The sequence below is a fragment of the Haemaphysalis longicornis genome, unplaced genomic scaffold (assembly GCF_048455015.1).
Source record: "Haemaphysalis longicornis isolate Haplotype H1 unplaced genomic scaffold, Haemaphysalis longicornis Haplotype H1 scaffold_1, whole genome shotgun sequence".
Classification (NCBI taxonomy): Eukaryota; Metazoa; Arthropoda; class Arachnida; order Ixodida; family Ixodidae; genus Haemaphysalis; species Haemaphysalis longicornis.
Genome location: NW_027526203.1, coordinates 100,032,744 through 100,046,661, shown reverse-complemented (window position 1 = coordinate 100,046,661; position 13,918 = coordinate 100,032,744). Strand labels below are relative to the sequence as shown.

The window sequence follows — 13,918 nt, the reverse complement described above, 5'->3', positions numbered from 1 at the left end:
TCACAGGCGCCTCCTCTCCCCAGCAGCTGCCGCGCGCCTCTCTCTCCACCGTGACGTCACACTCTCTCCTCTCCCCCTCGCTCGGCTGCAGCTGCCGTGCGCCGCTGTCCCTCTCCCCTTGCGCTCGCCTCCTCTCTCAGCCACCTGGCTCGGCGCGCTCGGCGCGGCGTACCCCCCTATATATGCAGCGATAAACTGCCAGACCTCCGTGTGTCGGCTCGCGCGCGCTCACGGGCGAATGCCAACGGATTTTAACTTTACTCCCCCTCATAGCATCACCCCGTGCATTCGCACTTAACCATGTTCACCCTCGGGGAAATGCTTGGGAGTTTTTTACGAATACTGAGCTCTATGCTGCACTCCTGATTAGCCTGACGCATGCGCTCGGCGTCTTGGGCAATAACTGCTGGGTCCTGCCTGGGGTTTTTGTTTACGACACGAAATTTTTCGACCAACGAGAGGTTAACAGCTTCGCTGTAAAACGGTTCGCGTGTTCGGATTCGAACCTGGGTCCCTCGCGATATGAAGCCGAGGTCAATACGATTGCGCCATTCCGACACCGTCGAAGCAGTTCGGATTTGGAGAGGGGTACATGGACGTACCAGGTAATTAAACATAAACATGCACCCCTCAGTCCAACGACGACGATGGTTTAAAATTTGTTTCAATCAGCATCAAACCGCATATGATGGGGGATAAGGTCCTGTGAACAATGGGAACGCCCGCGCACGTGTTCCCGGGAAAGTTTAGGTTGCAGCTGCTTTCGAAAGGGCCCTTTGACGTCATTCGAAACTCTCGTGTGAAGAGCGAAACGCATAATGGTTTATAACCGCGCCAGCAGGAATGGGAGCACGTTCCTTCACCCCACGTGTGTTTCCCGGTCACATAAGGACGTAGCAAAAATGGTCGCGGAACCAATCATAGTCTACCACAGCGACCGCAAAGCGATTATCACTACAATTACTCTAAAGAATGATAAACCATACCCCCCATCATCATGTGCGGTGTTTGATACAGCTTCTCTGGAGAGAGAGAGAGAGAAAAGACTTTATTGATCACATCCGGCATGCAAGAGACTCGGTCCGGCCACGCAGGGCTCGGCCTCGTCCCCCTGTCTATAAGTCTAGGCTATTCAGTCCTAAGACTTCGGGCTTAGACCCCGAGGCTTTGTGCCCGGCCGTCGCTCGGACTACTCGAGGTCCCCGGTCGGTCCGATCGGCTCCCGTTGTCGGGAGGGACCGGCAGACGCACGCGGGGCTCCCTTTCGCCTTTGCTTGGCCAGGGCCGCCTTGAGCCGCTGGATGGCCCGTCGTTGATGTTGGAGCTCAGTAGAGTTCACACACACGCGCACTTCGGGCGGATGCGTGTCCGTCGGGCACTAAAGTCCCCCCATCGCGCACAGCACTTTCACACCCCCACATCAGGTGTCTCAGAGTCGCGGGTTCTCGCTCACACGCACTGCACAGGTCGCTTTCGTAATAGTCAGGACACATGTGTCGCGCGAGAGCCGGCGTCAGAATGGTCTCCGCTTGCAGTTGTCGGAACCTCGTCGCCTCCGCCCGAGACAGTTCCCGGTGCGGCGGCGGGTAGGTCCTCCGTTGTTCTCGATGCCAGCGAAGCACTCCGCCGTAGCCGGACAAGGGCTCCACTTCATCTTCTTCGTTGGTCGTTTCGTCGCCGTCTTCGAGGTGTGGCGGACGGACGGCCGCGGCCCGGCACGTGGAGAGATCACGAGCCGCAGCGTCCGCCTCCTCGCTGCGATTGCTGGTGTCGGGTGCCAGGTCTCGGCCCGCGTGGGCCGGGAACCACTTGATCACGACGTTCTTCTTGGCTTGCTGCTCGAGTGCCCTCGAAGCCCCTTGGGACTCCGCGAGCTTCGCAGTGCCGTTCCAGACCACTCCGCGTGCGAAGTTGCGGACGGCCGATTTGGAGTCGCTCAGCACCGTGCGCGTGCCCGGTAGGTCCATGGCCAGGGCGATCGCCATCTCCTCCGCCTGGCCCGCCGTCCGGGCGCGCACGCTGCTCGCCGTTAGTAGTTCTCCCGTGGATGCCCGAACAGCCACTGTCACGAACGTGCCCGGTCTGCTTCTGCACCTGGCCGCGTCTACGTAGACCGCGCTATCGTCCTCTCGGTGTTGTTTGGCCAGCGCGAGCGCTCGCGCCGCCCTTCTTCCGCCGTCCCGCTCCGGGTCCATGTTCTTGGGGAGCGGGTAGACCACCAGTCGTCTGACGATGTCGTCCCGGAAGGGAACGAGTTCGTCCGTCGTCGAGCCGTTTCCGGCCCCTTGTCGTATCGTTGCACCGGTCCCCGCTCCCGAGTCTGGGGGCAGTAGGCCGGCTCTCGCCAGGATGCGCCGGCCCACCGGGGTGCAGCCGAGTCGCGCCAGCTGCGACGTTCGTTGTGCCTCGCTTATCTCCGTGAGGGTGTTGTGCACCCCCAGAGACAGCAAGGCCGTCGTCTTCGTACCGTGCAGGAGCCCGAGGGCCCCCGCGTGGACATCCACGTACGCAGGGCGGGGTGGCGGCCAATTTTTTTCTCAGCCCTTTTCATTTAAGCAATGTATAAATGGGCAAATAACGTTTATCTTTAACTATCACATGCTGGGACAAGAGGGTATGCGTAAGCCATAATTAGCCTTTTTATCTTGTTTGTGTAGCACGGATAAGCAATCTCGCCACCTCAGATAATTTACCCCCTGTATGTATCCCGTGGTGCATCCTCGACTGTCTTCACAGCACCCACGAAATGTCTCCAGCAGTGCGCAGCTGAGCGACTCAAAACGAGAGCACACGGTCTGGTTCCCCTCACAAGAAACAAAGAGGGAACCAACTTTTGTTCCTTTTGTGGGCATATTCTTCGAATTTAATAGGTGCCGATACATTGCAATCCTATATTTTGCGTTTGTCATATATCTACTAACTCATACGACGAGAAAATCTACAAACTTCTGATATGGCTGTTTCATGCAGTCATTATCACCTGTGTCCCAGGCTCGCACAAGCACGGTGTCAGGGAGCCCTAAATACTACTCCATATGCGGATACTTCTCAAAGTGGCTTCGTAAAATCGGAAGGAAGTCGCATTCTTGTCCCATTTTGCTGCAATGTGTTGTATGTGCGCTAGCGTGATTTCAGCACCTCCAGTTCTTCATCGTTGCTGCAAAGGTAAAACGAACGTTCTCTATGCAGAAACATGAGAAACTCATGTTTTAGGGGACTTCAATTAGTCGTCATTGTCGCTGTCCAAGTGGAGAGTCACGAAATGACTGTAGAAGCAATCACCGCCCCTTGTTAAGCCATAACATCCCATAAAAAGCACAGACGCAAGGCACGTCTTCCCAAAGAATGGTTTTATTCAATAACCGAGGAAGGTGCAGCGTCTTGCGGTTGCTACAAAGGATGCGCGCCTTTGTGGCGACTCCCAGGGCCACGACACCTCTGTTAGAAGGCGTGAAAAATTCCACCTGTGAGGCACTTCAACGCTATATCTCCTTGTATACAAGGTAGGAAATCGCGACGCTCATCACTGGTCACTTTGTAGCACGCAGTAAAGAACGCACAAAAACATGTACCACAGAGGTCACGTAGCTCCTTTGTGAAGATGAGCATCTATTGGGCTGGTACCTTGAGATTGGCAGCAACAGGCTGACTTCAGGGGGACGTCGCGACTTGAGTGCAGAATATAGAAATCCGAAGGGGTGAATGCAGGGACTAAGCCCTAGTAACGCTGCTTATAAGTGCAGAAGAGAAACCATTAGCACATTGCGCAGCAAACATTTGTTCACAGCTCGATCAAATGCACCTACGGTGTGCTCTGCGCATGCTACACCGTGGAAGCCGGGTTTTTCACTTGAACAATCTCACTCAAGACGCTCAAGCAGCAGGTAGCCACGCAGTTGGGCATTACCGCCCGCCGCAGAAGCATTGAAGTTTGTAATGTACAGGTCCGCACTGAAAATCGTGCACGTGGCCGGTGCTCTTTGTTACAGTGCCGCCAAGCTGCAGCACTTGGCGGGAAGCTGAAACGAGGGTGCACGGTTTATTGCTGGCACCATAGCAAGCGCTTTGGCCAATTCGATCCTGCTAATCCCCCTTCTGTCTCTATGAGGTCACAGCGTCCCCCTGTATAAAACAAAACAAAACAACAACCTTGTGGGAATCAAAGCGGCACTCAAAGAAAGCTTCTTGTGAAAACAGCTAAGCTGAGGACTCGGCCGAATAATTTGTCTCTGGCACGGAGAAAACATGTTCGAACATCCTGTTAAAATGAGAATTGCTTGTAGTGTTCCCAGACACTGGTTCTACGCAGAGTAGCTAAGGGGACGACAGAGGAGAAACGTAGTGGGGCACCATTGTAGATGAGTGAAGTGCAAATCCAGCCACAAGGTAGTGGCTGTACACAACAATAAAACAACCTTTCGCCCTCTTTTTCTGGGGTCGTTGGCATGTATCACAGACAAAGAGCACACACACTGTTTCAACAAAGCAGCTAGCAGCAGGCACAAATACGGGACAAAAGACAAGTTTTTAAAAATCGGTTTACCTTTTGCACACAGAATCTTGTTCGGTCGTCCTTCGAGTAGCTTTCTCAACAACGTACTACTGAGAGGGCAAGTGCCTGTTGCAACCGGAGCATTTGCACAAGTGACTGAATATAGAAACCTGAGATAGATACAAATGTGCCTGAATGATAGAAAAATAAAACTGCCATGTATATTTTTCAGCCAATAGGTTGGGTGATAGTTAAAACATCCGGAATGTTTATAAAAACCTTTTTTCTCAATCTCTTGGCTTCTAGTGCATTACAGAAAGTTTTCTTTGGTAGTGTGATGGCACGCCCAATATATTCGCAATAACAGACCTTTCTTAGGCAGTTTTGGTACAACTAAGTGTGATTAGAAATTTTTAATGCCTTTCCTAGATTTTGTAAGACATGCTCTTATGTATCTCCCATTGCTGCATGAAAAGGTAACAGCGAATAGAATGACCATCGCCCATCAATGTAAAATCACGATTCAAATAAGAACTTCCAGAATTATAATGCTCGGAATAAGTTACATCTTGTCGGGATCACTCCTTCTATACAATAAAATTTCACCTGTTCACATATGGATCAGTGACAGAACTTTGCAGTTTACCGCCATTTCAATGTCACATTATTTTTTTGAGTTCGCAGTTAACATCGTGAATGATCTATTAAGAAGCCTGTAGAAAGCGAGAACTTCCGGAGCACCTATGTTTCATAGCTCCAGGTCTCACCATTCCGGCGCCATGCAGCGACGCCCTGCTTGATGCGCGTCACGCATAGTACAGCAAATCTTCTGTGAAAGAGGACCTTTTTTACCTCTGCACAGAAATAATCTGCTCAATGCTGAGATATTCTATTTGCTTGACTGAAGACACAGTAACAAGATGCTACTCAGCAGGGGGATATCCGGATATGAGGATATCTGGACCCACGTGCTGTTTCTTCCTCTGGTACCCCACTTTGTTGAAATGAGAAAAGGCAATAACCGAGAAGAACAGAGAACTGACACAAACTAGTGAAAAACTATCAATAACAAGAGGAACAACCAACAATAACAAGAGGAACAATGGGGGATCGAATGCTGCACGGTCTTAGTCCTTGCCGATTCGACAATTCTTGGCTGTGTACGTCTGCGCTTCGTTCTGGCAGCCCTTTGGTGATGAGAGTGGGCAGTGCTTTTTCTCACTTCTTGTACGACTGAGGCTGGCTGCCAGCGCCTGCTCCGCTGGCGTCCACGCGGCACGAGCAGCCCGCGGGGAACTTGAACAGCGTCACCTGGGGGCTCCTCTCGGGGTTCCAAGGGTGCAGGGCGAGCAGTCTGTGGAGACTGTAGCGCTGCTGGCACGTAGACTCGTAGAATGGAGCGATGAACGAACATGGCTCATCCGGTTTTCTGCAGTGCGTCGAAAAGAATTCATAATTGCAGAGAAGCAGCAGTGAGGTACCCATTCCAACAGCACCTGGTGGCTGTGCAGGGACAGCCGCAAATGCTGTTGACAAAATGCCGCATCTTTCGGTTGCTGCAAGTTTCCGAAAGTGGATTGTGCTTTCAACAGAAATCTTCGGAAATCCCTATGCAACAGAAGAACTACATCTTCATGATCTCCTCCGGTTACGATTTCACTGGAATCGTAGTTAAGAAGCAAAAATGGCAGGAAAAATGTGATAAACCCGGTAGCGTATCGGGTGACTGCAGGTATTATAACTGTTTTCTAACTACCTCATGAGCAGGGCGATGCTTCGAATACCTGGTACGCATAGAAGTGGTGGTTCCGAATGCCAAATATTCCGGAGGCACAAGTGCTTCTGATAGATATAGGCACAGTGCTCGCAATAGCGGCACAGGAAGTAACACTGGCAGCACTACCACTGGACGTAAGGTGACACGCTCAGTACAGCAAAGGCACGAGTACTTCACTGAGTCAATTACAAGGAAGAGCAATTAACCACGACCATCATGGAGGGTTAGCCCAAAAGACTTCCTCCATATGTAAAAGCCGATAGTTTTGTTCTCTAGGTACCTTAAATGGCTACTCCCACGTTTATCCTCTTCCTTGCACACGCCTCAAATATCGTAGCGTTCGTTAGTTACTTGTTTTTGGACCGAGTGACTTCCACATCTCCTCCTGTCCATTGGTAGCCGCTCTGTCACCCGTCCCGACACCCGCGACCGTGATTAGCACTTGGCACATTTCAAACCTACTGAAACCTTTTCCTTCAGGGTAGTCACTTCCAGCGGTCTCATGTTGCAGCACCTCGCGACTCTCATCAAAATGCTGCAAGCTACTGTCCCGCTTACCATGGCAACCGAAAAAGAAAAGGCTCTCCGTAAGAGCCGGGTTCACGACACCCGCAAGAAAACAAAGTTCGGATTTCCCCACCAGCCGTGCAAATTTTTTTGGCTGAAGACTGTGTGGCCCCCGAAAATTCGGTCTTAATGCTTAAAGATGATCGACACAGTCGCCTTTCAAGGTTTCGGGAAATTGCAAATTCATATATGGAGTGTTTGAGGTCTTCAACAGAATAGCATTGATACCCGTTTATTTCGTAATAGAAAAATCTTTAAAGAAAAACAAAAACGAAGTTCAATGGGCCACATCTCATTTGCATGCACTTATGGCAAACAATCTTCTTTCAGCGTAATTATTAGGCCCTTGGAGTTCAATTTTTTTTTACTTAAAGATGAAATATTTTAAATTTGATGATGCACATACCCCTTGGATAAAGAATCTTCTTCTAATTATGAATGCGAGCCACACAGTTCTTACTGCTGCGGGAACCGTCATTAAGAGATTTCATCCTTAGCACTGGCACTTATTTGTTTCAATTAAAGCTTCCCAGCACACGTCTTCTTCTTGGTGTGGGAAATTCACCATGAAGCTCACTAAGTGCACAAATACACTGTCGGGTAGCAACTACCACACGCAACTAGCCATGGCGGCATGCGGCAATGAACCTTTCACAGTAAAATTGTGCTAGCTTTCGGTGGGAAAAGTGCGAAAAAGAGGCACTCACCTGCAGCTCTCTGTGCGGACTTTCTGTGGGAATGCGTCTGTATTTATGACGAGCATCCACTCCCCCGATATAGCGTCTTTGGCCCAGCCTGGTCGCATGGTCTTAGCCTCGGTGTCGCAGGCAAAAGCGCCTCGCGCCGCGGGTCCAGTGCCCAAATGGTTGGGGAAGAGCTCGGGGTCGCCCACGGTCTGCAGCTCCTCGTACATGATCTTGATCTTCTTCAGATCGCGCTCGACCATCTTGCCCACGAAGTCACTGCGGCACAAGACACATAGCGTAACGAGGGGCGAAAGGGGTGGGCGGCCGCCGACAGCGGCTTTGCCGCCCCACCGTGTTCTACTAGCGCGCTAACCGTCATCATTGTTTCAAAGATCAAGCCTCACTTTATGCATACAAGTCGGACTTCGTATGCTAGCGGTTTGAAGTCGTGCTTCTGACTGTTCATAGTACTGGAACAAACATGGCGCGCAGTTTTAACGCACTATTTTCTGCCAACCTATTTATCCGTGGCCCAATTTTCAATACAAGTAGGGGGCAACTATTCGCCTTTCTTCCATGTATGTAGGTCTGTGCTATGGCGCTGCCCATCATTAATTACTTCTGCCACTGGATTAGTAGTGTAAGCATTGTTTCTAACTTCCGTCCAGAATGAACTTAGTCTGGATGTTACTTGATGCAGATAGTTTAAAAGATTGACTAAGCTATGGGTGTAGAAAAGATGCGCTAGAATTAAAGCAGACTGACAGGGTGCTTAGCGCTCATCAAATAACGACAATCTTTTTTGGGTAAAATAAAAAAAAATGATTGGGTAGAAGTTTGAGGCCCTTCAACCAATTTGAATCATGTCGCTACCTCATTGTAGGATAGCATATCTCCGGTTTCATTTTGTTCTTCCGTCGTTGGAGAAAGAACTAGATCAAGAAAGCTTTAAATTGCGCCTTTTCTGTGTAATAAAGGGAGAGTTATGAAAGATATTGTTGGTTTTCTGAATACAGGAAGCATAAACAACGTGAGTGTTCAAATTATTTCAGCCTTGTTGCGGGAGTTTCATTCAGAACATATTGGCTCGGGATTGCTGACTTTGTGCTTTTATCGATAAGTGGATTCTCAATCTTTCGGCATATGAAGTGCTCTGCACTGAAAGTTTGATTTTTTTTTTTCGAAATAGGAGTAAAACTGTACCTGGCGCTCCGTTCCGAATGAAACATTTTATTCCGAAAGCATTACGTGCCCCACTGTAAAAAAGCAAGGTTTTTGTCCGGCACAACAAGCTGTCCTCGTTACACATATAAAACATACGAGTTCAACCTAACTGTGCTATGTGGATTATTTAGCTAAACTCAAGGAATTACCTTCACAAAATAATTCTCGACATTTCAGTTATTACGGCAATCGAACACGGCTACCAGAGTAGAAACCCAATGCGCGCGTTCCCACAGCCCTACAACGGCATCAACGCAAAGTTTTTAAAAAATACAGATATATACTGGGCTGTGATATTATGCAATCTATTTCATCAATGCTACATTTCGGGCTTATTATCTAACGATTTTAGGATCGGTAAAATTGTGTCTTTATTTAAATCTAGTGATCCGCTTTCCCCCCTTAATTACAGGCCGATATCAATAACGAGTGTTTCTTATAAGATTTTTGGGCGTATAATATATTCTAATTTGGTTAAATTTCTGGAAGATAACTCATTTTTTACGCCTAGGCAACATGAATTCCGTAAAAAAATTTCTTGTGAGACTCAACTTATTGTTTTCATACATGAAATTGCCACTGCTGTTGATAACGGATATTGCATTGATAGTATTTTGATTGATTTCTCTGAGGCTTTTGATTTAGTTAATCACCAATTACTATGCATAAAGTTAACCAAACCAAATGTTGATCTAAAGGTTCTTTCTTTGATTGAACATTTTTTACCTAACACAACTCAGTTTATATCTGCCAATGAATTTGATTCACCACACTGTCTAGTGACATCAGGGGTACCACAGGGTTCCGTGCTGGGTCATTTGATTTTTTTTATTTATGTTAACGGCTTGTCTTCAGTTGTTGCTTCAAGCATTAGGTTGTTCGCGGTTGATTGCGTTATTTAAAGAACTATCACCGCAGATTCTGACACTTCCATACTTCAGAGTGGCCTTCATAATATTACTACTTGGTGTAACACATTTAAAATGCGTCTAAATACTAAAAAACGCAAAACAATTACATTTTCACGTAAGCCTGATACCTCCAATATTTGCGATTACTATATCCAGGGGTCCAAACTAGAACTTTGTTGCTTCTTACAAATACTTAGGAATTCATACCACCAACAACCTTCCTTGGCAACTTTATGTAAATTTTATTGTTAAAAATGCGAACCGTATGCTTGTGTACTTGCGACGAAATTTCTCTGTGGCGCCTTCACACCTTAAACTACTGCTATATAAAACTTTAATTCGACCTAAACTTGAGTACGTGGGTTCGGTGTGGGATCCCCATTATGGTTATCTCATTAAGTTGTTGGAAATGGTACAAAATCGTCGTGCACGCTTCATCATTTCTAACTATGCTGGTACATCTAGTTTTTCTGCTATGAAACGAACTTTAAACCTTCCCACACTGGCCCTACGCAGAAAAATTGCCTGTTTGTCAGCCTATCATAAAAATTATTTTTCAAACGGATACCTCAAAACTGAACTTTCTGCGCCGTCATATGTATCATCCCGTATTGACCATCGCCATAAGGTATACATTCCCCACTGCAACACTAACTTATTTTTTGCCTCTTTCTTTCCCAAAACTGCTAACGAATGGAATCGCCTGCCCCTTGAAATAGCTATATAATCGATGAAACTTCATTTAATATTGCCATCGAAAATTACTTTTGTTTCTTATAATTGCATTTATGCTATTGACTCTGTTGTGTATGCTACTTGCTTTTATTTTGTCCACTGTTGTTTTTGTTGTTGTTCCCAATGACTTGTTCACTTTTGTTTTTTTCTGATGGTAATGCCAGTGACCACTCTCTTCTGTAACGTCATCTGGGCTTTGAAGGTATTGAAATAAATAAATGAACCGCACGTTGCATCCAGCGGAGCATAGTTTGCCTAGCGCATGTGGCGTGGACACCGCCTGAATTACGCACGTGACGGCACCTGAGAAGAGCAAGCGCACCCCAACCACGCCGAGCGCAGATTTTAAATGAGATTAAAAGGGAACGTAGTTTCCACCGCCTCAAACTGCTTGCACGGCGGGTTGAGTTTGCCTAACGGACCTACAGACTACTTCAGCGGCACCCCTGCAACGTGGTCACCCACCAAGGTATGTACGGAGGGAAGACGGGGCCTCAGGCATGCGGATCGGAGTGCACGGAGGCAGAACAGTTACGAATTGGCTACAGTAGACCGAAGCTAATTCTTTCGCACACAGCAAGTAAGAATAATTGACTGTCGTGAGCGTTTGAGGAGATTGAATTTAATTGAAGAGAATTAAAGCGAAACTGCCTTGCACTTCGCCTGTCGCCGTATATCGCGTTATCACTTTTTTGTGTGCTTCCAAGCCAGTGTGTGGGAACCAGTCGCAGGCACTTGAAACAAAACTGTTGGCGTGGTACTGCGCGAAAATTTTGGAAATCTTAATTCGGTACTTACGATGGATAGTCATTGGTGAGTACGCAGAAGTTTTCTCCCGACACCTTGCATGGAGGAAAGCCACCATCCGGGCCAGGCCTGTCCGGCCGCGGCACGACGACCGGCGGGCCAGTCGGGGCTTCTGGATACCCGGCTGGAGGCCTTGCTGGGCCGAGTGGGCCAGGGGGCCTTGCAGAAGGCGGCCGCCTGGGCGGAGTGCCACCGGATCAAAGGATGTCAACGAGGACACTACGATATGCAATAACCATTTACTACCGTGTGGCGGAAAACCCATTTCTGCCATTTGAAAAGGAATACCAAATCCCTTTTCTTACATTTTTATTGTGTATGGTGTGAATATTATCTAACTGTCACGCATGGAGGTTGAGAACTAAGATGTTTTACGAGATCCAGAAATACTACATTCCTGATAAATGCTTGCTAATAAGCAGCTCTCCGGAATCTATCAGTACTGCATATCTTCATTTCCACTGAACTTAAGTATTTATGTGAACATGAAGGTGGGTTTACTCACAGGGTTTTGTAAAGACCTGCACAAAGCCTTATTTGACAGCGCCGGACAATTCCCGACACAGACGGCACTGACAAATTGCGCAGTCATTTTCACTTTTGCGCAGTCATTTCTGAATGATACGACAGCCTCCTGAAAATATTTCCTAGAACTGTACTTGGCCCGAAGTAGGAGCATGCGTTCATAAGGGGTGTGGTACCGTTTTTACTTTGACAGGTTCATTTGATGAGCGTACGTGCTCTACAAAGAAGTGCTATTGAGACACTTGAAGCTAGGGGATAAATGCTGAAGCCACCGTTCTGGATTTTCGCTGTTCCATTTTCTCGGCCGCGGAGAAGCGACTCTTGTGGCCTGCCTCAACCACGCACAAGCGTAAGCCCGCTTTCAGTGCAACGTGTAAGCTCAGGATTACGTGAATAGTTTTTTTTTTCGTTCATTGAAGCTCTGTCATTTTATTTGATACAGTCGCTTATAAGTCTCGCGGCGATTGATATGTGCGATGACGCTGAAGCTAAATCAGGAAATGTCCAGCCGCTGTGCACGTTCTATTCATTCAAATATTGGTCGTAAAACTGCATGGTGCCTAGACGGTGCCGTCTCACGTTCTTAAATGTTTTCTGAACTATTCTGAAATATCATTATTCGTTTACATTTTCGTATTATCGATTGAACATGTTGTCAAGGCAGAACTCTGAGTTATTTTCCCTGTTATCTTCCTACAAGTCAGAGGCTCTTGTCCTTCGACTTTGTCCAGCCTAGAAATATGTCATTATGGTAAACCGAAGTCCGCAGCACTTATGCCGAGCTTCGCGTCGGTGCAGTGCAAAATGATGCCAAAGTGGCACTGCTGCATTGGGCTCCAGGTGCGCCTAATGAGAATACCACGGAGTAGTATTTCCGGCTAAGAGAAGCCTGGTTGCGTGCTCGTGTGGGACGCACTGTAAAAAGAGATTAGGGTAATCCGGCTTAAATAGGAAACACCGGACGTGAGTCTAAAACAAGAGCACGAGAAATCCCCATCACTGATGCATGCAAAGCGGCGCATTATGAATGCATGCGATCTGACGACGTGGTAGCATTTTAATTTACACATGAAGTCAATACAACCTTTTTATATACTAAAATCATGCCTACCTCAGTTTTGCGATGGTTTTCTTGTTCAGAAACCGGACAAACTTGATTATACAGTTTTACAAGTTGCGCTATCTGCGTAAGAGAGACCTCGAATGTGTACGAAAAGCAATTCCATTAACTGGATGTAAAACGTGCTCTTCTGTGCATACTTGTATTTCTTGGTATGTTTCTGCAAACTACGGCGAAGGACTTGCCTAAAAGGCGGGAATTAATATTTTAAACATAGCATTCGTCAATAAACCATTCAGCTGTCTGATCACGCCTACAATGCTTGATCTCTCTCTCTGCCGGTAGTCGTTCTTCTGGGGGCCTGGTTAACGCTTAACATCAATGCCTACAACCTTTCCTAACCTTCAATCCGAAGTTGGTGATTACATTGGCGGCAAGCGCGAATTAACCCTAGGACAGAGAAGAGAACAACAACATAGACAAGACGAAGCGCTTGTTGTTGTTGTTCTCTTCTCTTTCCTCGTGATTTGGTTGCCGCCAATGCAATGTATTGCCAACTGGCCCAAGCTTGCGCTCTTGTAATTTGGTGGAGGTTCAAAGGGGGTTGGGCGGGCAGTTTAGGCCCGGCCGCCGACATACGAGGGTCGCCCGGGTCGCTCCGGCGGCGGCAAGTCCCCCGGGGGCGCGTAGTAGTCGTCGTCCGACGGGGGCGCCCCGGCGTCGCCTCCGCCTTCGGGCGGAAGCAACACAACTAGGAACAAATCGTCATCCGGCGGAGGTTGCCTGAAAGCGCGCAACGAAACAAACAGAGGCGGAGTAAACTTACTGTGAAGGAACGAAAGGTTGGGGTGGGGGAGGGATTGGAGGTGGCCGCCTGAAAAGAGAACAGCGACGCCCAACCTGTCTTCAGTGAATGACACGCTGGCCATCAGAGCGCGCTTTGCACTGCCAATGCGCAGAGTCAGAAGTTTTACCGCCATGTCCGTGCAACCATCCATAACTGTAACAGCTTTTTGGTGCCCCTTGAGCTGTCATCGCAGCATGTACGAATCGTGGACTCTAGATGCCGCAACCACTACAGTGTGAAGTGACCATAGAATTCGCCATAATTACTTTGGGTACATGTTTCAGGGG

At 48.0% G+C, this 13,918-nt stretch overlaps 1 protein-coding gene across 1 annotated transcript; it reads right to left on the bottom strand.

The window, feature by feature from the left end:
* Nucleotides 1–3,379: 3,379 nt before the first annotated feature.
* On the bottom strand, nt 3,380–13,764 carry LOC144143881 (neurotrophin 1-like). The gene is made up of 5 exons (XM_077675484.1): nt 13,685–13,764; nt 13,424–13,567; nt 11,191–11,376; nt 7,544–7,798; nt 3,380–5,921 (listed from the first exon to the last, which is right to left on the bottom strand). Exons 1-5 carry the CDS (start codon nt 13,762–13,764, stop codon nt 5,711–5,713), a joined length of 876 nt encoding a protein of 291 aa, XP_077531610.1. The 3' UTR covers nt 3,380–5,710.
* Between the last annotated feature and the right edge of the window lie 154 nt (nt 13,765–13,918).

Coding starts and splice junctions, on each gene's coding strand:
- LOC144143881 (XM_077675484.1), bottom strand. CDS start 13,764: ATGGCGGTAAAACTTCTGACTCTGCGCATTGGCAGTGCAAAGCGCGCT. Junction 13,568..13,684: donor GTGTCATTCACTGAAGACAG/GTTGGGCGTCGC, acceptor GCGCGCTTTCAG/GCAACCTCCGCCGGATGACG. Junction 7,799..11,190: donor CTCACCAATGACTATCCATC/GTAAGTACCGAA, acceptor CTTGTGCCGCAG/TGACTTCGTGGGCAAGATGG.